The sequence below is a fragment of the Gymnoscopelus braueri genome (assembly GCF_963280865.1).
Source record: "Gymnoscopelus braueri genome assembly, chromosome: 3".
NCBI lineage: Eukaryota > Metazoa > Chordata > Actinopteri > Myctophiformes > Myctophidae > Gymnoscopelus > Gymnoscopelus braueri.
The window spans coordinates 42,733,359-42,756,921 of record NC_137612.1 but is presented as its reverse complement, the minus strand read 5'-3'; the positions used below and the strand labels follow the sequence as shown (position 1 = coordinate 42,756,921).

The window sequence follows — 23,563 nt, the reverse complement described above, 5'->3', positions numbered from 1 at the left end:
ATCAACCGATGTTCAAGCAGTTTGGTTTGTTATACATGTCAGACATGACAATAAAATTTATTGACACAACCCTTTTCTATCAAATAAAGACACCAGTCTACCTTAAGAATGACATGTTTGTGACATTATGTTACAGATATGTTATGATGATACCTGGTTAAATAAAACATATATTTTTGTCATACAACACCATATCTTACATAGATAGTAAAAGTTCTTAAACAGCCAAAACGGTCTCAGGTACTTCTATACAACTCAGGCATTTGTCTTGCAATGGAGTTATAGCAAGCTGACCCAGCAAATATGGCAGCGACGCACAGTGACATATGGCCACAGTGGCCAATGCAGCGTCTATTTATTTATGTCTATGACTTATAGGACACAGTGTGTGTTGGTGTTGTTTGTGTCTGTAGTAATTGGAACAAGAGCTATGTCCTTAAGTCAATCATCAAATCTTTATTGATAAAGAATTTCACGTATAACAGATAGTCTAAACGTTTTACACAAAACATTATGAAACATGAAGAACAAAGACTGGAAAATCCAATAGTCCAGTCCAGTATGAAACAGTCCAGTCCGGTATGGTACGGTCATGGCATCTCTGTGTTTACTTCCTCTTAAACCTGAAAGACAACGTGTTCTTTAATTTAAAACCAGGCTGATATTAGCAGCAAACAGAGCTTACATTTTCAGAAAAAACAACAACAACAACAATATATTTCTATAATCTGTAGTTTCAAAACTGACACTCAACCAAGTGATACATCATTCTGTAGCTCCAATCATCCAAAACTAAACATTTCAATGTCCCCAATCCCACTTGGGCCTTCCCTGGGTCCCGTTTGTGAACAAAATGTTTATGTTATAAAATTCCAGAAAAGTCAAATACTGTATTCTCATATTGGATATTTCCTTTACATGGGATTCCATTGGATATGTTTAGAGGTCAGAAGTTTATAGTTCACTCACTTGGATTTGGATTTAAAACCTCCTCCTCCTTTCTTGTTGTTCATCCCTCCTTTCTTGTTCATTCCCAGTCTCTTCCTGTCCTCAAAGGCCGGTCTGAAACATAAACACATTTCTATAGTAGATATACTGTAGTTCATTGCTGATGGTCAGAAACGTCTTATGTCCATAACTTTACTTTTTATGTTTTTTTTAATGAATGCCCTAGTTCATCTTACTACGATGTCACCCAAAAGTAGCAAAAATAGCCAATCTATCTACAGTACTTGTAGATCGGCTATTTTTGCTACTTTTCAATTTGAACCATGAAAAGTAACAGTTTTGGACATGTGAGGTTTCCACCGGACAACAACGTATTGTGTTTATACACAGCAAATAAAACCGACATAGTCACACACACACACAAAAAAAATGTGAACGCTGCCAGCACTTTGATCATTATGTAGGCTCTGGTCATTTTTCAGCTTTTTACAGATTATGTAGAATGTAAGCTTTCAAATGATGTGTGGTACAGTGAAGCCAACAGAAACCAGAGGTGTAAATGCTGGCTTCACTTCCACCACCCAGAAGGGTCTAAGAAGGAAACACACAAACACTCGTTTACAAATTATTTTAAACCATTTAATGGTTCGAAAAATGGGTATCTGTTATAATGAGATGGGTCTGAAACGATCGTCAAACAATAACCCAACCTATTTTGCGCGATTTCAAAAGTCCCTCCCTTTTGCTGGGCCCGGACACATACAGTAGATGTATTACAACAAACAGTAATGTTCAGCTTGCTCAGCGCTGTGGGGTTCACTACAGTCTTAGATTACGCTGACAACATGTGGCTTTGTGAGCCATTGATCAGCGTGTTCAGGTTTGGGTACCCACCATTGAATGGATAACTCAATAACCAACGCAGTAACCGCTAATGCCTGGGTATCTCTCTCTCTCACTGATCCAGCTCAATGCCTGGGTATCTCTCTCTCACTGATCCAGCTCTATGCCTGCGTATCTCTCTCTCACTGATCCAGCTCTACTCTGACGACACACAACAGAAACTTCTGCCTAACAATGCCAATTTGCACTGATGTTTTGCAGGTCCATATTTGGGATTTGGGCAGATGTCAGGCATGGCCATATTTGGGCATAATAACAAGCAGAATGATATCACACACTAACAACAACCCGACAGACAGACAGACAGACAGACAGACAGACAGGTCTTACCCTGCTCTGTAGTTTTTCAGAGCCTTGCTGCTGGTGTTGGTCAACTCCTTGTCAAACACAGACTTCTTGCCCCCATTAACTTTCTTTTTGGCTGTTGGACACACACACACACACACACACACACACACACACACACACACACACACACACACACACACACACACACACACACACACACACACACACACGCACACGCACACGCAAATGGATTAATGCAAGTATTGTAAGTGCTGCAGCACTGGGCACCAAACGGCAGGCAAAGGTGTAAAAAAGATTACACTATCTGCAAAAGAGTGCAGACATAGTGAAACAGTGGCTGCGGAAGAAGCGGTACAACTGTGAAACGCTGCTTTTTTCAACATGGAAATAATTGTGACAATTACGCAAAAAATAATTGCGATCATCTCAAATAAGTGCGATGAGGCGATTAGACCTACCTTGGGGTGGGGGCTCGTCCTCGGGCATGGCTCTGGCTCTCTTGGGGCGGCGCTCTCTCTTGGCGGCTCGCTCTGCGTACATCTGAGACTTGAGGACTTCAAACTGAGCACGCTCCTCAGCCTGGGGGCGGGGCAACACTTTGTGTCAATCCAAGTATGTATGTAATAATGTAATAATAACAATACAATAGCAGCGATACAAATATTAATGCTAATAATTATGTATTTACAGTCAGTTGTTTCTTCTTTCCGTCTTTGAGGAATTTTGCCCTCTTTTTAGTTCCTCTCAGAGCCGTGTCAAAGTCCTGCAGAGCTTTAGACACTAGAAGAGATGGAGATGGATGGATGGATTAATAATAATAATACACTTTATATATAAAGCACTTTTCGAAACATTGTTACAAAGTGCTTCACAGTGGCAATATAAAATACACGCTGAAACAATTCAGCTTAAAAACAGATGGTGAGATATAAACAACAATAAAATAATGACAACAATAAACTAAACAATTAACTAAAATGAGCTAAGAGAAGGCCTTGGTATAAAAGTAGGTTTTCAGAAGTGATCTAAAAGATGACACAGAGTTTGCATCCCTCTGGTCCTGAGGCAGGGCGTTCCAGAGTCTAGGTGCCCGGGCTGCAAAAGCCTGAACACCCATAGTGACGAGGTGAGTCTAGGAGGGGACAGTCAAGACAGCCCAGCATGTCTAAACTTATACATGGATGGATAGATGAACATACTGTATGCACCAACACTAGGGATGCACGATTAAGCGGTCACCATATCAGTATCAGCTATCGGTAATGAGAATGCACTGTTTAATTACATCTGCACCCAGGATCACAGTTACTGTGCAACAGGTGAAATCTTCCTACTGGAAAGTTGTATTGCAATATCGGTATCTGTATCGGTCAATTTGACCATGCAATTAATTCGGTAATCGGCCAAAATGTCAACATTGTGCATCCCTAGTCAAGGCTTTATAGGTTACAGTATATCGCCTCTGTCGGGTGGAAACTGTTACTTTTCAGGATTCAAATTCAAAGATAGCAGATCAACAAGCTCAAAACGCGTCGCGAACGAGCTTGTAGTCCTACTATTTTTTATACTATTGTGTGTTGCTGTAGTATGGTAAAGTAGGGCAGTAATTTACGCACAAAAAGTTAAAATATGGAGGCAAGAGGTTTCTGCCCAACAGCAACGATATTTAAGTGTATCATACTGTTATAGGTTGCTCTATATTTAAGTGTGTCATACTGACTGCGTTCTGTCTTTCTCTCCTGTCGGGTTTGGAACCAGCTCCTCTCTGGCGCCTCCTCCTCTGTCTGGGTCAGGCGCTTCTGGGCCACACTGATCTGAAACACAACACAAACCCAAAACACACTAGCAAAAGTTGTGCGTGCAAAGTTTCAGGCCGGTCGGTCCAGCGGTGCCCGAGATTAGCTGATCACGGACGGACAGACAGAAGGATATGCTAACAGGACAGAGTACATAATCTATCTCACACACAGCAACATACAGACAGACATACCTGAGCCTCTGTGGCATTCATCTGTCTCTCTTCCTTCTCCAGTCTCATGACTGCATAAATATCTTTCTCCAGACTGGTGATGTGATCTCTGAACTTTAAGATGACCTCTGATACACAGACAGACAGACAGACAGACAGACAGGTTAGTCTGTAGTAGAGCTAGGCGATCTGACTTCAAATCAATATCATGACTATTTCAAATGTTTGCCTCAAAAGTATGATTCATGAACGATGTATAGTGGAAATAGCAGATCTACAAATGTGAGCTTGCAGATCTGCTATCTTTGCTATTTTTGCATGCCACCATTGTACAACAAAATATAATACTAGGGGTACAAAGTGGTTAATCAGACTAATTGATTTGGTCAATTGTAAAAAAAGAAGAAAAAAAAGAAGACAAATATTTATATATCGATTCTTTAACACATCGACCGCCAGAGGTTAATCTCATAATGTACTCACCAGTGCCAAGGTGTTTTTGTTGTTTTTTTGTTTTTTTCATGTCGCCATAGATCTTGTTAAAATCCTTAAGATTGAGCTCTACACGGTCTGTTTACATCCGCGAGATCTCCCTGTATCTCCCAGTGAAGATCGCGTGTCAAACGGGGTATCCATGTTGTAGTTAGAGCGGATTACGTTAAACAGTGAAATGCGAGGAGAAAAAACTACAGGAAGAGAATTGAGTTTCAGTTTCGTCTGTAGAATGGGAGCGGGCGTGATCGTCAAAACCGGATCCCAAATAATTCTATTTCCGGTCATCAAACCGGAAACGTAAGTGGATCAAAAAAATTCCGAAAGTGCACCCGGACCGCGCATGCGCGAAAAGACCGCAGCCCGTAGGGCTACGGTCTCGGCGCTTAACAGTTGGATTTAACGGACCGTAGGACTACGTTCTTGGCGGTTAATGTGTTAATGAATAAGCATCACTTCGTGCAGCGCTACGAGCTTGTAGGGGGTCCCAGGGGGTCCCTGGCACAAAATATTTTCAGATGGGGGTCCACGGCCAAATACATCAATTTGGGGGTCCTTGACTTGAAAAGGTTTGAGAACCAATGGTGTAGTACAGTGTCAGATACTGTCAGTACCTTGAGGCAGCACTCGGGCCTTCACTGAGTTCTTGGCCATCTTCACGATGTCCTTCATCATGAGTCTCTCCTGCTCTCCAACCAGAGACACGGAGCGTCCCGCTTTACCCGCTCGCGCTGTTCGTCCCACGCGGTGGACGTAATGCTTCGCCGTGTTGGGCATGGTGAAGTTTATCACCTACACACAGAAACATGCGATTTTTGAAAAAGTTTGAAAAATGTTGAATAATTTAGATTTTTAAACACAAATCTTCTCTTCTGGAGGTCCCTGGCACAGAACATTTAAAAATGGGGGTCTGCGGCCAAATACATATCAATTTGACTGGAAAAGGTTTGAGAACCCCTGCTCTATGCTGAGTCAACCTGACCTTGGTTGGCTCTGTACTTTGCAGAACATAGCCGATTGTGAGCAAGTTGTGAGCTTATAGATTTGCCATTTTCAATAAACGTTTTCAGCCTGAATAGGGATGCTAGGTCAAGTGTTAAAACATCTAAAAACACTATAACACATGCCCGTTTGGGTCATGTCCGCTGTATGGAACGCAGAACGTGGCCGTTCGGCAACCGCTCATACGATCGACTTCACACGACGACTGTGCACTTCCTTGGGTCCTAAGCATTACATCTGTCAAGTGTGAAGTCCATCGGATGAATGGTTCTCGAGATATGTGAAGGACAGACAGACAGACAGACAGGACTAAAATAAATCAGCAATAATAATAGAGTTTCTGACCGTCTTGACTCCATCGATGTCCAGACCTCTGGCTGCAACATCTGTCGCCACCAAGATATCTATCTGGTCATCTTTAAAACGCCTGGACAGGAGACGAGGAGAGGAGAGGAGAGGAGAGGAGGAGAGGAGAGGAGAGGAGAGAGAAGAGGAGGGGAGGAGAGGAGGAGAGGAGGAGAGAGTGGTTGCGTGATTGATTAGTCAAGTTCTGATCAGGTTCCATTGAACTTACTGATGCTGTTTTTGAATCATTCATTAATTACAGTTAATCAATGTTTATGGAGCAGGTGCGTAAGAAATACAATTAATTACTGTCCAGATATGTGGTACATTTGCACTCTATCATTCTATCAAATTGTGGTCTGTGGCCTAATGCATATTGTTGCTGTCGGGGCAAAACCTCCTATCTCCATATTCTAACTTTTTGTCTCACAGCGCGTTTTTGCTATTTTTGAATTTGAGTCCTGAAAAGTAACAGTTTTGGACATAACGAGGTATCCACCCGACGATATCAAACTGGAGGTCCATCAAACTGGAGGTCCTTCAAATGAAAAATGATTGAGAACCACTGCCCCAGTGTGTGTGTGTGTGTGTGTGTGTGTGTGTGTGTGTGTGTGTGTGTGTGTACCTGAGGTTCTCCAGCCTCTGGGTCTGGCTCAGGTCTCCATGCAGCTCTCCAACCTTCAGACCCATCAGCCCCAGCAGGATGTGCAGGCGGTGGGCCTGCTTCTTAGTCTGAGTGAAACACATCACGTGGTTCTGGAAGGAGCGCGTCAGCAAGGCTGAAAAAACACACGCACGCACAAGTAAGAGTTACAGTAGTAGTAATAGTGTAGAATTACTATTAGCATTAATATTAACTATGTGGTCAAATATGGAGAGTTAATTTAAAGTGCAATTTATGGTGAGAACCAAAGTCTGACGCTAGAGGCCACTATTCTCTTGGGTCACAGAGTTTTTTATTCTATTGAAAAATCCCATATGTTCATCTTAGATCGCGTCATATAAGAACTATGTTCCAAAAACAGACAAGAATCACTAGCGCTCCCTGGGCGCTTCAATGACATGCTGTGAGCTTGTATATCTGCTATTTTTGAATAGCCAACGTATAAAATATGGATAAGGGGGGATAAAGGGGGCTGCTGTATTTGAGAACCACTGACCTAAGGGCTTCAGTGTCTTCTTGCTCAAGGACACTTTTGACAATGGAGATTGAACCTAGAACCTTCCGTTTCGCCAAACAGTGTTTTCTATCTCCTGAGCTACAACTTGCCCATCGTTTACAGTATGTCTAAGTAGTGGCAGTAGCAGCAGCAGCAGAGTAGTACCTGCTACAATAGCTTCTCTGTCGCCCTCTCTGTTGGGTCGTATTCTGATGAACTCTTGTCGCAGGTAGGGGGCGACGTCTGTGTTACTGTTTACGAAGATTCTGACTGGCTGCTTCAGAGACACAGACGCCAGGTCCTTCACCTAGAAATCAGACACAGAGCACACCATTTTAACCACTTTATCCATTTATATGTTGGATATTCAAAAATAGCAGATCTACAAGCTCACTTCGTGCTGGGCTGCGAGCTTGTACATCTGCTATTCTTTTCTTTAACAGCTAAAATGTTTGGGAAAATAATGTACATACCTCCTCGGTCATAGTAGCAGAGAACAGCATGGTCTGTCTTTGGTACGCACACTGTCTGATAATCTCCTTCATCTGCTCCTCAAAGTACTCATCTAGCATTCTGACACACACACACACAAAATTCAATTCACCAAAACCTTGGTGTGCGTTATATATGCGATATGTCCAAAACTACTTAAGTTACCTATCAGCCTCGTCCAGAACAAGGATCTCTATCTGGCTGAGCTCGAAGGAAGGTGTGTTGTGAAGGTGATCTATCAGTCGACCTGGAGTGGCTATCAGGACATCAGGGCCAGCTCTTAATGCTGCTTCCTGGCTCTTCAGATCCAAACCACCTACACATAGACAGACAACATTATGTTAAATACTACGGCTATATATTTCCTACATAGATATATACAAGACGAATTAAGTGGCGTACTATACATTAGGTTGCAACATTTATTTCAGGAATCAGTCCAAGTGCGAATGCACCCTCATATGGTTATTTAGTTCTATATGAACTGGGTTAGGTATACTGCATAGTTATTTCATTAGTTTTATACAAACTGGGTACGTTATATAGTTATATAGTTATATAGTTAGTTCTAAGTAAACTGGGTTGGGTACAGTATATAGTTGTGTATTTAGTTGTATGTAAACTGGTTTAGTTCCAGTACATAGTTAGTTGTATGTAAACTGGGTTAGTTCCAGTACATAGTTAGTTGTATGTAAACTGGGTTAGTTCCAGTGCATAGTTAAGTTGTATGTAAACTGGGTTAGTTCCAGTACATAGTTAGTTGTATATCTTACCCACAGCCAGGCAGGTGGTGACTGCAGTAAACTGGGCCAGCAGGCGGGCCACAGAGTGAACCTGGATCCCCAGCTCTCTGGTGGGAACCAGCACCAACACACGGGTCACCAGGGACTCCCTCGGCTTATAAATCAAACGCTCCAAAACCGGCAGCATGAAGGCTGCGGTCTTACCTAGAGAGAGGGAGAGACAGACAGACAGACAGACAGACAGTAGTAACAATATGGTTACTACTGGAGTGTAAGTTAATATAAGCTAGGATGTTATTTTAACCTTCCTATCAGTTATAATTACCAGTTCCAGTAGCAGCGCAGGCACAGATGTCTTTCCCCATCAGACCGACTGGAACGCAGGCTTTCTGGATGGGAGTGGGGTCCTTAAAACCCATGGCCGTGATGGCCTGCGCACGCACACGCACACACACACACACACACACACACACACACACACACACACACACACACACACACACACACACACACACACACACTTTAGTTTCTAATCCTGTTGGCTTTTAGCAGGTGAGGAAACTCAAGCTGTTGCAAAGTACTCTTCTGCCATCTGGTGGTGGTTTCTTGTACCTGCAGTGTGCACTCTTCAAATCAAACAGCAGCTACCATCCAAGATCTTCGTCGCAAATTGACTTATGGTCACAGATTCGATTCTTCCTCATTTTGATCAATGATCAAATTATCTTTATTTCCATCGATTTTTGTGACACTAATGTCGCTGATCTTACTATTGGCTGATTGTACTGTCACTGATCTAGGATCTGAAGTTGACTGAATATAAGTAACTAGAATGTATTCAACTGTAAGTAAAAGCATACTTCTAGGCAGCAGGGGTCAAGGGTCAAAGCGTACCTTCAGGATGGGTCTGGACAGGTTCATGTCCTCAAACATCAGCAGCTCATCATAGTTGGACGCATCATCAAAGAACGATTCTGGAGGCTAATACACACAAACACACACACAGGACATCAACATTTTAGAACAATTTTCTTTGAGGCAAAGGAGTTGGGGTTCATAACAGTATTGAAGAGGAGCCAACCAAAGTGAACACAAACACTTTGAAAAGGGAACACGCACACACACACACACACACACACACACACACACACATTAATAAATTGCTGTGATGATGTCATAGCAGATCATGTGGTCACCTCGTCTCCCGTGTTCTTCTTTGCTCTGTGTTTCTTATCTCTCACGGTGTCTGGGAAACAGGAAACAGGAAACACTAGTAAGTTATATCACAAGCATTGATCTTTATATCCACATTTACCAGGAGATCGTATATTTTCCATTTGGTAAATATATTATTTATTTATAAATGTTTTACCCCCTTTTCTCCCCAATTTAGTCGGTACGCCAATTGATTCCTTCCCACACACATATCTGTGTTGTCACTGCCGTTGTATCCTAGTGACTCACCTACCAGTGAGGAGCCCTCACCGGGAGGACGTAGGGCGCGTAGAGCCTTCGCCCAACTCCTCTCGCCAAAAAACACTCCCTGCTGACAGGTGCCGCCTCCCAGCCCGTAAGGATTACATGCAGTGACAATTATCACCCTCCCCACCCGGCTTCCCTCCCCTGTGTTCGTATAGACGCTCGACAAAGCCAGATGCACCACGGCGGATTTGAACCCACAACCTCCGCGGTGGTGGGCAGGCACTTTACCACTGTGCCACCCGAGCTCCCATTTGGTAAATATTTACATTTACCGTCCCCGCCGAACACCCACCTGCTTTGGTCAGAACCTCTTCATCTGCAGAACTAAACTCATCCTCTTCCTCCTCCTCTTCTTCGCCTGCAGCTCCTTCCACGTCTGGTTTCACTTCTTCTTCTTCTTCATCATCATCACCCTCCTCCTCTTCCTCACCCTCTGTCTGTTGATTGGTGGATGACAACGCTGCCTTCTCCTGAACAGTGGTGGAAGAAGTACTCGTTACTGAAGTAAAAGTAGCAATACCACAATGTAGAAATACTTAAAACTATGAATATTTAACCATTGAAAAGTATTAATAAGACCTTGTGACTAGATAATAACTACATTGGATCTAGAGACAGTATATATAACATCTACAGACTATAACGTATAAAGAACAACTGAGATCCAGACTCACCTCAGATTTTCGTTTCTTTCGGACTTTCTCAATCTTCTGGTCCAGCGTGGTGGGATTTCTCTGAGACACACACACACACACACACACAGACAGATTAAAACCAACAACCTCACAGCACACACACACACACACACACACACACACACACACTCAAGCACACTAGGGCTGCACGATTCATCGAAACATTTCTCTATGACGTCCTGCTGCATTTGTGTGTTTAATTACACTTAAACAATGAATTTGCGAAAAAAAAGACGCTACTAATTGAATGAAATGAAACAATATGAAGGATGTTGATATTGTTGATGATAATAAATCATTACCTTGGGCTTGAGTTGAGCCATGACGTCAGCCATCACCCAGTCATCATTGGAAACAGCGTCTCTCTCTCCAAACGTAAAGTCTGTGTTAAAGTGTCCGCTTTTCTCACCCAACTTCTTCTTCCTGTTAAGAACTATGGGCTGCTCCTAAGGAGAGGAGAGGAGAGAGGTGAGGAGAGGGTCAAATAAACAGGAATGTACTGACATCACTTTTACAAAAGTGGACAGCCATAGATGAGTCGGTAATCAGAAGTGCACCAGTTTGACCCAGTGTGTGTGTGTGTGTGTGTGTGTGTGTGTGTGTGTGTGTGTGTGTGTGTGTGTGTGTGTGTGTGTGTGTGTGTGTGTCTGAGAAAGACACTTGTATAAATATGAATAAGTATATACAGACATATACACCCTATACAACATCCCGCCTGGTGCAGAACACAAAGACACCGTCAATAAATAATTAAGTATACAGACGTTTACAGTATACACTCTGCACTCATCCTGCCTGATGCAGAACAAGAGAGATCAAGGTAAAGCCTATGGTTATGAGGGTAACATTACAGATGACAACTGTGTAAGTCATTAAGTACAGTCTTCACTAGTCACAATGACAACTGTACTGCCTCCTTCCTTTCCTTCACGCACTGTACAGAACATGTGTGATGTTTTTTCATGTTTTGCCTAAGGATCAATTTTTTTCTTACTAAAAGTATTCACTCTCTAAACTATTCCTGAGTAAAGGGTACATGAACAACACATTGCTTTGTGTCAATTACGACATTACATGTAGTTCAATTACATCACTATTGGAACATATAAGGAAGGAACTTAAGGAAGGAAGTTCTAAATAAGTAAATAAGTAAGTAAATATAAAGGGTGGTAAAACTATACCATAAAGGTGCTAGAAACGTCATATGGATTATTACAGAAGGTAACAGTAAGAGTTAAGTATATAGACTACTACATTACATTGTGTATTGTATTCTGTACTCATAAAGTAATAGTATGTATGGCCATGTGTGTACTGAGTGTATTGATGTAAGTAATGTACTGTAGACTACTCAGTAAGTGTTCATTTGCTAGGTAATAACAGTATGTCCATGTACTATGCGAGTACTCTGTGTTCATATTACATGTATGTTAATGTTATTGTGTATAATATGCTAATAACTAATGATTATTAACATGATTAAAATACCTCTCCGTCATCAGACTCAGACTCTGGCTCTTCCATGACGTCATCATCCTCCTGGATGGTTCCAATCAGGTCCAGGTGGCTCAACATGACGTCTCGTTACTTTAGTTACTTTAATGTTATTTAATGTAGTTTGATATGAAAACAAGCTCGTGCTTCTCCAGCACACACACAAACTACACACAAACACACACGTGTGTTGGTGCTGGAAATGGAAAGTGATGCACTTCCGGGTCATTTCTAGTGTTGCCAGATGTTGTGAGAGAAATAAGCAATAACTTCTATGAAAACAAGCCCAAAAGAAGCAACTTAGGTCACATGAGCACTTCTAACCTATTATGCATCGGCTATTTGAACATTTTCAAAAGAAATCTTGAAATTATATGTGGAATATTTGGAGTATTTTTGAAAAATACAAAAACACGTCTCTTGCCCAATTGTAAAAACACAAATGCTCCCTGGCACAAAACATTTATAAAAATATTTGAGAACCACTGGTTTAAATGGTAATTTAAGAAATTGGAAGCAAGCCTAAATAAGCAATTACACTTAGAAACAAGCCAAAAAAAACGCAATCTACCACCAATGTTTACAAGCAACTTTAGAGAAAAATAAGCCCAAAGTCGCTTATAATAAGCCGACATGGCAACGCCGGCACTCATTTCTTTGAGGTGCATTGAAGCTCCAGCAGCGCCACTTGGCGGTCCGGGGGGGAGACGGCCATAACTGCCATAATAACTTACAAAGTACTAATATTCTATGCAACCTGGGTATTATATCATAGTCAGAAAATATATAGAGACTCAATAGTATTACAAAACGCGAAGGAAAATAAAAGCCTGGAGATCGAGGCTACAAACGTGTAGACTCTGGATGTTATTGAAAGCGTGTAGACTTTCTGTATTAGGCTATATTATTAAAAACACATGGAAACTATTAAAGGTAGGGTAAGTGATTTTCTTTGGTTAAAATAAGTGTTAAATAGCTCTATATTCTGATAGTACTCATTGCTATAGACTAGAGTGTTTGTTCAGTAAAAGGAGTCTCCTTGTCTCTCCAGCTCTTTATAAAACAGAAAATGCATTTTCGTTTCAGTTTCAGTTTCATTTACAAATTTATCCAATCAGGATAGAGAACTCATCAGGATATAGATTAAACAAGTGAAATTGGAAGTGATGACACTAAGAAATGAGCAGGCAAAATTGGAACACTATAAAAATGAAGCCAAAAAATTGGTACTTTCTCCTGATTGGCTGAGATTTTGACACCTACCGGAAAATGTATTTTCTGTTTATTAAAGAGCTGGAGAGACGGGGAGACTCCTGTTACTGAGCAAACACTCTATAGCAATGATTACTATCAAAATATAGTGATTTAACCTTTTAACAAAATACTTATTTTTTTAACCAAAAAATATCACTTACCCTACCTTTAAGAACTTTGGCTATTGGATAATTAAAAGCATGTGTAAACTCTGACTGAGTATATTAGTAAAAGAATGCCTAGATACTCTATAATATAGTATTACATCCTAAAATTGCCTAGAGGATAGGCGGTGGACGTCACAAACTAACATGCAAACCTGCGAGTCGCACCATTGTTCCGAAAGTTGGCTCTAACACTATTCAGGGGTCTGCCATGACCATAGGCACACCAGGGCCACGTGTGGCCTCCAAGGCCACATCAGGGGCTCCCAGGGGCCTCTAGGTGCTATAGGCGCATCGTTGCTCCGATCCTCACCAAACTTGGCACAAACACTGTTCAGGGATCTGCCATCAGAATAGCCACACCAGGGGCCATGTGTGGGAAACATCAGAGGAATATAGGATTGGATTCGAAGGCCACATAAGATCCTGAAAATCTAGTTAAATAAAAAACGTGTTGATACTCTGGGTGGGTGCTGAAACCCAAATAAATGTCTGGATCTCAAACATCTGTGGATTGCTTTTATTGGGTGTAAACAGCAACGTTCAGAGGACACTGCATCTTCATGTCAAAATGTTTTATTCACATAACAGAGTTTAACTGCATCTTCATGTCAAAGTGTTTTATTCACATAACAAGAGTTTAACGTTCGGAGGAGACTGCATCCTCATCTGTCAAAGTGTTTTATTCACATAACGGAGTTTAACGTTCGGAGGAGACTGCATCCTGTCAGTTTGTAAAAGTCCGACACATTGTCACTGCTCGCTTATAGGAGTTCACGCAACAGTAGCAATGCATTATGGATCATCAAACTGTAGTAACATTGACAGCATTGGGCATTTCTCCAGTCACATTATGTACACACACGCACACTCATTTTACATCAGGTTTACTTCAATCGATACAGTTCACTGCAGATTCACTTGATATTTTTTTATTTAGTACATGTCATTATGCAGCGCGCACACACACACGCACGCACACACACACACATTCATGTGTCCTGTCAGAGTCCTGTCTGGATAAAACAATGAGACACATGCAGTTCATTTAAAATGAAGAACAGTTTCATTTTCTTTTTTTTTTAACAATCTCATTTCTGTCTTTTGGGGTCTAACCGGCTGCTGCTTCTTTTGGTCATTCTAGGGACCTGTAGTTACACCAGTGCTTCTCACACATTTTCCCGCCAGGGCCGCGGAACACCATCCGAAAAGATTGTGCCTGGGACCGCGAATTCTTCATTCTTTTTTCCAAAATGTATTTTTTGTTGTTGAAAATAGCCCATCTATAAGCTAGCTAGATCGGCCATTTTCAAACAGCCAAAGTATAAAATAGGGTTTTAATGGTTAATCTGATGGACCCTCTGGAACCCCCTCAAGGACCTGTGAAGGTCCCTGGACCCCACTTTGAGAACCACTGGTGTAAACAAACAGATGAGTGAGAAGGAAGGCTGCGTGATGGAGGGGAAATTGACGTGACATGTAATCTAATTACACTTAGATGTCATCTCTGAAAAGGTTCAACTTTGACCTTACACCAGAGACACATTCTGCTCTTCAAAGCAACATAATTGACCATGATTTAATAAATATCGCCAATAATTACAGAAACTTTGCAATTAATCGCAATTTAAAAATCTAATCCTTTGACAATGTGAAGACAGTATGCCACTTCCTGTTATTATTCACATTATTTACAGCTTTTCTCAGACTCTGACCTCACTTCCTGTTGGCCCGCCCACCTTCAGTAGAGAGTGATGTCATAGCGAGGCTCTATGATATTACTGATGTCTATGAATGACACTGTCTTTATGACAGTGATTCTCAACCCTTTTCACTTCAAGGACCCCGTTTGGTAACTTTTTTTTGGGACCCAAATCTACACAGTACAATCCTTAGTGTTAATTTAACTCAACACTACGAGTGTACAAAACTCTAAGAGTATACACTGACACTCAGCATTACACACCCGTAAGAGTCCACTTGGTTCCATTTGTACACTATATCAGAGTTTCAGAACAGTCACTAACTCCTCAAGGACCCCTGGGGGTCCCAGAACCCCAGGTTGAGAACCACTGATCTCAATGACAGACGGTACTCCAGAACCAATGGGATCACACCCAACCACCTCCAGGACCCACCCACCAAGTCAAATAAGTCATCATCATTACATGGACTCACAGCTGAGAAGCCTTCATGTAGACACTCGTCTCGGGTCCACTGTTAAGACAGGTAGTCAAGTCAGACAGACAGACAGACAGGTAGGAAGTGAGACAGGAAGACAAACAACTGGGTAAAAACTATGGATGGATGCAGTCTAGTTCCATTACAACACAACCCTGTCTGTCTGTCGGTCTATTTAGTGATTGAGTGTCGGTCTGTCTATTAGTGAGTCTGTCTGCCTGTCTATAAGTCTGTCTATTATTTAGTCTGAGTCAGTCAGTCAGTCAGTCCGTCCATCAGTCTCTCCGTCCGTCAGTCTGTCAGTCAGTCACGTAATCATCCGTCGGCCCGTCAGTCAGTCAATCCATCCATCCGTCCGTCAGCCAGTCTATTGGGTTCCAGTGGGCGTGGTTTCGTTGCTGTCGCTCGGTCCTGACATTTGCATGAAGAGTTCCCTCAGCTCTGTGACCTCATCATCCTGCGACGGTGGGAGTGCAGCGGATCTCTGCTCACGCTCTTCGATGAAGTCCCACAGACGCACGCTGTTCAAAAACTACACAACAGATAAACAGTATGTTGGAAATCGTCTCTGTCAGGTGGAAACCTCACATGTCCAAAACTGTTGCTTTTCAGGATTCAAATTCAAAAATAGCAAAAGAAGCAGACCTACAAGCTCAAGACGCGTCGCTTGTGGATCTGCTACTTTTGATGCTTTTGTGTTTACGAGACAAGTTAGAATATGGATTATAAATATAGGTATTATTCTAAACCTACGTATGTTGTTGCTGTTCTACATGCAGCCAACTACTTGAAGAAATTGCAGATTGAGGCTTTAACCTTTGCTTTTATGAAATAATATGAGACCATTACGGTTTTATGGAAGATGCTGCTGCACATCAATTTACAATTGAAGAGAGAAGTTACAGGAGCGCTACTGGTATCCCTCAGACCAACGGTGCTCATGGAAGGGAATAATATTCAGGAGAAAGAAAAAATGATGATCAAAGGGCATTAAACCCACTTTTTCAGACTCATTCCCTATCTAATCCATCTTTTTGACCTTTACTTCTATAGTTTTTACTTTTTAATCTTTTAATAAAGTTTGGTTTTGTAAAGCGACTTTGAGAACTCGCGCTATATAAATTGAATGTATTATTATTATTAAATCTAGGTCCAGGCACTCAGGATGGGTTTGATAAGTAAAAGGCCTCTATTGCATTTGGGCTAGAGACATAAAAAAAGAAATACAATAAAGGCCTTTCGCCAGAAGATGTATTGTATTGCTAGTTTGACACATTCTATTACTCTTTCATCTTATTGAAAAAAATACTGAAACCAGACAGACAGAGCTTTAAGCCATGCATTCTCACCCGCACGTTGCCCTCTGAGCTCAGTTGTTTCCTGGGTCGGTCCGGTTGGGCCTTGGTACCATCTGGGTACGCATGGAGGTACAGACACTTTCCTCCAAATGGACACGAACCACGACCCTGGTCAAAGTACCGACACGCCTTCTTACTGTGGACAGACAGACAGGACAGGAGAAGATAAGTCTGACTAAAAGAAAAATGTTCTTGTTTGGCTTTTTGAAGCGTACCTGTGACAATTCTGGTAGTTTCTTGAGCTCTACACGTCTCCAAAGCATTCAAATACTATGTTTTACAACTAAATCTGGTCTTGCCATAACCAGTGTTTGGTAACGTTAATTTTAATAGTAAGTAGTTATGTTACAGGATTACTGCCATTAAAAAGTATTCTGTTACGTTACAGGATTACCTTCTGAGAAAAGCACCTTTTGCGTTACCGACGATTACAACTTATTTGCGAGGAATGACATACGCAATATCCTCTTTACAGCTCATTACCATTAAGTTTGATTAACATAAAATCAAGAGTGCAGCCTACCGGAGTGGCTACCAGTGTTGTGGAGCTGTGCTGGGCTTAACCAAGGCATACTGGCTAGGGCTAATTTGCATTGATGTTCTTATTCCAGTCCTTTCAACAACAAATCCAAAAATAATAATAATAATAATGAATACTTCCACGACCGTACTAAAGGATAACCTCTATGTCTTCTCTCAATCTCTGCCATGTCGCACAGGTGTGTCAAATTAATGTAATACAAAAACAAACCAGTAATACTGTCAGCTGTATCACACCAAAAGTGGTAACCAACTCTCCGTTGACAGAGACGAGCTCATTCATCCAAGTACATTCCAAGTTGATGTGACAGATGCAGGACAGTTGCAGAACCAAAATAAGAACCTATGCAGGACACTAGCAGGTAGACAGACTGACCTGACTCCAGTCTTAAAGTGCTGTATCAGTCTGTCCTTCTCGCCTTGGTCCTCCACCCAGTAGAGTGATGGAATCACAAACTCTGACACCACCCTACACTCTGGACATGACCTGCAGACAAACAGACAGACAGACAGATTAATGACACCACACTACACTCTGAACATGACCTACAGACAGACAGATTCTGAGCAAGACACTTAACCCCTAATGTCGCCTCAGAGTGCTGTAGAATGGCGCTCATTGCTCCTAGTAGTTAGTTATAGGATGGGTAAATGCAGGACAAATTTCACATATGTGCAAAATATACAGTGACAAAAAAAAAACCTCAAGGAGTGGGGACTATTCTATTAACAGCTGTATGTGCATGAGCACGTTCTTATACTCAGCAGCTGTCATGTGGAATGGGCTTCCTAAAAAGTCCATGGTCTCACAGGCTAATTTTAAATCTTCACACAAAAAAATGTCTGAATGATAGCAGGACCTATTCATAACTATGCCCTAATTGTAACATCATTCAGATATAGCACTTCCATATACATTACTGTTGTGTGTTGAACCATCTTTGAAAGGGCCACAATAGAAATACGCTTTCGAGCTTTTTTGAACCTTTTGAATATTGTATGCACGTGTTTTTACTTGTAAATGCGATTATGTCCTTCAATCAATCAATAATGTTCAGAGCTAACAGACTTACTTGATGATCTTGTTGTCAAACTGTTTGGCACAGCGCCACTGTCGAATGCAGGCCAGGCAGTAACTATGGCAACACGAGGACAGAATCCCAAACCTCCTCTCAGAAGGTACTGCCTTCTCCAGTACCACCTCCATACAGATAGAACACACCTAGAACATAATAGAACATAACATAATACCACCTCCATACAGATAGAACACACCGAGAACATAATAGAACATAACATAATACAATACACCTTTTCTAGCGACTGACCAAGATATGGCTACTATGCACACATATCTTGGTCACTATCTTGGTCACTGTTCTCATATTTTTTTGTGTTCTTAGACACATGCTAGTTTCATTGATTACCAGGTATCCTATAGTTTCAAATGTACAGAATGTTATTTAGATAGCATGTTGTTCACACAGATGCTAGTTTTGAAGTTTACCCGGTATTCTAGGCTCTTTTAAGCACTTCATAGTTTTTTCTTTGCACTCCATTTATTTATGTGACGCTTGTTGACTAGGGTGAATGTGATTTATTCTGGATAACAGCATCTGATAAATGACTAAGTTGTAACACCTGGGTCTGGGGACCACGGATGGAAATTAGCGTTCTTGGCAAATCCAGTGTATTTTCACTACATTTTGTAAGTATTGTTCATCAATATGCACTGTCACATACAAATAAATAGAAGAACCTCTGAGGTTAGAGTAAAGGTCAGGGGTTAGACCCACCTTGTCTTGGCTCAGCTGAACCGCAAATGCTCTCTCCATGTCCGCTTCAAACGCCAACATACACATCTGTAAACACACAGGGGATTGGATGATCAGTGCAACATAACACCACTTTTTGTTAACACCACTAATAGTTGCATCCCTAGTCTCCTATCACATTTCATATCGTCTCTGTCGGGTGGAAACCAAAACCGTTACTTGTCAGGATTCAAATTAAAAAAGTAGCAAAAGTAGCAGAACTACAAGCTCAAAACCGCGCCGCGTTTCGTGCTTGTGGATCTGCTATTTTTGATACTTTTGTGTGACGCTGTAGAATGATCAAGTAAGGCGTTAATTTACGAAGAAACACAAAAAGTTAAAATATATAAGAGGTTTCCGCCCGACAAGCGACAAGATGTGGGCAGCAGAACCGACCTTCTGATGAGAAGTTCTCTGCTCGGCGTCGTGAGGGTGTAGAACCTGCAACCTGCAGATGTCACACAGGTCGCCATGGAGATACGGGCACGTGCTGCCGTACTGACAATGTCCCGCAGCGGCGTAGGGGCAGAGGCCGGGGGTCACGTTGGAGGGGTACGCCCCCCCGCCTGGGAAAGATAGAAACAAATCAACTTAGAAATATTCATCAATATGTCAGTGTTACATGATTGTGTGTGTGTATTACTACACTTTTGAGGTCCAAACATGGGAAAACGGGTGTTACGCCTCAAATACAAAGAAATGTGTGTGTGTAGGGGTACAGCTGAGATATCCTTTGCTGACAAGGCTAGGCCCACTGCTTTGTCCCAATATGAAGAACCGTCCTAAAGTCTATGCACTGGTTCTGCAATGTTGTTGTTTTTTTTGTTTGTTTTTATCTCTGAATGGTATCCACCCAGATTTAGCCCATTCACTGAGGAGATCAGACCTCTGACCATCAGGCTTTGTGACAGAGTGTGTGTGTGTGTGTGTGTGTGTGTGTGTGAGAGAGAGAGAGAAAGGGGGAGAGATACTGACTGTTTCCAGTGTCATCCAGTCCAGTTGTGATGGCATCCAGGTAGGACTGGGGAGTTCTACTGGGCTGGTATCGATCTGAAGGGTTGCCATCGACTGGACCGCCGTCTCTCACCAGAGCTGGACACACACACACACACACGTTGGCATCAGATATATACAGATAGACAGACATGTAGACAGATAAACAGAGTTCTGGGACCCACCTCTGTCTCGCAGCACCACAGGTTTCTTAGGTCCGTGTCGGCCGTGTGGCGGCGGTGCCGAGGACCCGGCCACGGAACCGAACGCACCCATACCCCCGTGACTGGGCTGATCGCCAGCTGCAGGTCCCACTGCTCCTCTGTCTCCTCCTCTCCTCTCCTCTCCTCCTCTCCCAGGGGGTCTGATGTGGTCGTATCTGGACAGAGAGAATGCAGGGATTAAAAACAACAACAAATCTCACAACTGAACATTTGTGTTAGGCCATCGATCTGTGATTGGTGAAACAGCGTGAAAGGAGTCCTCCACACTAGCGCTGTGCTTCCTCTGACACACACACACACACACACACACACACACACAGTCACCAGCTGCTTCTTTTCACCTCTCTAACCCTGTCTGCATCTGTCCCGTGTTCCCTACTGCTGTAATGGGTTATTATTAGCACCATAACACAACAGTAAAGTGCTTTTCCCTAGACGTGTATATATATATATATCTTTTCTTTCTTTTTTTAAGGGTATAGAATTTACCTCTATATTGGGGAAATAGTGCAATCAAAGTAATGATATAGCAAATTCAACGATAATTCATATTATTTTGTATAGTTGTATTTATTGCAATAATAACATAATAGCTTGACACAAAATCCCAAGTCACACCTGGACTTGTCTCACAGCACAGTGTGCCTCAACACACCGTTTGAGAACCACTGATCTAATGGGTTATTTTTAGCACCATAACGCAACAGTAAAGAGCTTTTTAGAACCTGGCTCGTCCACCGCACACAGGGATGTATTTACATAGCCTACTGAAGGCCCTACAGCATGGCTTTTCAACTGACTGAGAAACAGGGAACACCACCCTGACCAACAAACTACCCGGTGATATGGTTTCCCATTAGGATTAGGTTTTTCTTCAGTGGTTGAAGGGGGCAGGGGCGCCCCTGGCTGAAACATCTGTCGTCTTCCCTGTTGTTTTACAGTATATTTCACTTAGTTTCAATTTATTTCCCCACATACATTCATCAATGATATTTGTTCCATTAAACAACAGTATTTCATATAGGAAGACTAAAACATACACTGTAACTCCCCATCTTCAAACTGTGACGCTGATTAGTCCAGGGCTCAATGTGAACAGTGAATCTCCATAAACACAGGTTCCGAGTCCTCTCTGGTAGGTAATATTTACAGATGTATGAGGTGCTTACCTGCAGCGTTCTCCATAAGCACAGGTTCCTCTCTGGTAATATTTACAGATGGTGGATGGTTTGCTGTTGGCGAGGTCGTGAGAGAACAGACACCGGCTGCCCTCCCGGCACACACCATGGAGGAAATATCTACACACACACGAGAAAGGTCTGTACATTAATATATCCATTCAAATATATGTATACACTGTCACTGACAATAGATACAATTTCGGCATTTAGCTCTTAATCCAGAGCGATTTACAGTAAGCAATAAACATGGATGGACAATGTATTGTAATACATCAAATGCATAGAAAGTCATCTGAATTGAATACCAAGGCCCTCATTGGAAACAAGTCCGCAAGGACTTTTATGAACGGACCTGTTAGACAAAGTATTTTAAATGTAACTGTGCTGTTTTACATTTTTTGCCTGATAAAATATACAAACAATCAATCAATCAAATCTAGGATGATAGGTAAACCAAGAACCTATCATCAGTTTAACAATATATACTAATTAATATATATATCCTACACTTACAAAAACACAGACAGTACAACCACTTTAGCCCTATTCAAAAATAGCACTTTAACAAGCTCACAGTTGCGTTGTAGCCCTGCAATTATCGGCCAATTTTTTTCTTTCTTAATAATTTAGAAACAATATTTCGCCTATAATGCCCTCAAAAGGGGACACCAGGGTTAATGTAATCAATAGACTGTATGCATACAGTATATAATCTGATTTTATTACAAAGATCCGGCAAATGTGTATGCAACATTTGTCTGAGACAATACATAAAGGACTGTTTTAATGTGAAGAGTTGTGCTAGTTAGGTAATAATCAAGCTATTGCTTGGTGTTTCCACAGCTAATTAATCTAACTAGTTAATAATCTACTCCAATGCTAGGCGGACACACACACAAGCTGACCGACTCGTTTAGATGCAAAGAAAACATCACAACGAGGTGTTTTGTTGACAAGCATGGTTTTGTCATCAACTCCCAATGCTAACTGGGCTAGCAATGCTAAAAATGGAGCATCAGCTAGCTAGCCATCAGTGTTGCCAGGTTTCGCGAGAGAAACAAGCAACCAGGTCTGTGGAAACAAGCCCAAAAGAAGCCACCACTCTAACCCTCTATAAAATGGCTATTTGAAAATAGAAGATTTACAAGATCCACAACCACCAATAATTTACAAACAACTTCACAGAAAAACAAGCCCCAAAAGTCGCTTATAATAAGCGGACATGGCAACACTGCTAGCCATGGTTAGCTTCAGGCTAACAACGCTGCCTGACGTCCATTCGGCCCCCGAGAACACGCGACCACGATGCACGCGCACACGCAGAGACACAGAACATGGTTAAACAGCACAGGAGGCACAACGTGAGGAAGGTTAATGGTTGTTTCATTGACCTGCAGGTGATCTGTTTGGTGCTCATGTTGTTGTTTAGCTACTAGCATGTAGCATGTAGCCTCACTGTGGCTTATGATGTTGTCACGTTGGGTCCGCCCTTCAGAATGAGTCCGAAGAGCAACCGAGGCTCCGCCAGAGGACGGTTCCTACTTCACATGAACACACAGACCCCCGCTCCCAAGGGGACACAGACAGCAGTATGCACCCACCACCATGTGGTGGAAAGTAACTAAGTACAATTAAAAAGAAATTTTTTGAGGCATTTTTACTTTACTGGAGTATTTCCAATTGTCTATACTTTTTACTTCTACTTCACTACATCTCAGAAGCAAATATTGTACTTTTATTCCACTAAAATTATTTGAAAACTTTAGTTTAGTTACTTTGTAGATTTTGATTATTATTACAAAACATACATTAACCACTTC

At 41.8% G+C, this 23,563-nt stretch overlaps 2 protein-coding genes across 2 annotated transcripts; both read right to left on the bottom strand.

The window, feature by feature from the left end:
* Window positions 1-436: 436 nt before the first annotated feature.
* ddx27 (DEAD (Asp-Glu-Ala-Asp) box polypeptide 27) lies at window positions 437-12,224 on the bottom strand. The gene is made up of 21 exons (XM_080424144.1): window positions 12,029-12,224; window positions 10,843-10,986; window positions 10,520-10,579; window positions 10,138-10,315; window positions 9,560-9,609; window positions 9,258-9,344; window positions 8,689-8,794; window positions 8,394-8,567; window positions 7,786-7,936; window positions 7,602-7,701; window positions 7,294-7,435; window positions 6,594-6,747; window positions 5,969-6,050; window positions 5,236-5,413; window positions 4,151-4,257; window positions 3,881-3,974; window positions 2,849-2,940; window positions 2,619-2,739; window positions 2,182-2,272; window positions 970-1,062; window positions 437-623 (listed from the first exon to the last, which is right to left on the bottom strand). Exons 1-21 carry the CDS (start codon window positions 12,113-12,115, stop codon window positions 608-610), a joined length of 2,307 nt encoding a protein of 768 aa, XP_080280270.1. The 5' UTR covers window positions 12,116-12,224; the 3' UTR covers window positions 437-607.
* A 1,751-nt stretch (window positions 12,225-13,975) lies between these two features.
* mkrn2 (makorin, ring finger protein, 2) lies at window positions 13,976-23,240 on the bottom strand. The gene is made up of 10 exons (XM_080423987.1): window positions 23,135-23,240; window positions 21,732-21,860; window positions 20,524-20,717; window positions 20,321-20,437; window positions 19,742-19,911; window positions 19,328-19,393; window positions 18,605-18,753; window positions 17,908-18,018; window positions 16,983-17,127; window positions 13,976-16,165 (listed from the first exon to the last, which is right to left on the bottom strand). The coding sequence occupies exons 1-10, from the start codon at window positions 23,158-23,160 to the stop codon at window positions 16,001-16,003; spliced, it is 1,272 nt and encodes a 423-aa protein (XP_080280113.1). The 5' UTR covers window positions 23,161-23,240; the 3' UTR covers window positions 13,976-16,000.
* Between the last annotated feature and the right edge of the window lie 323 nt (window positions 23,241-23,563).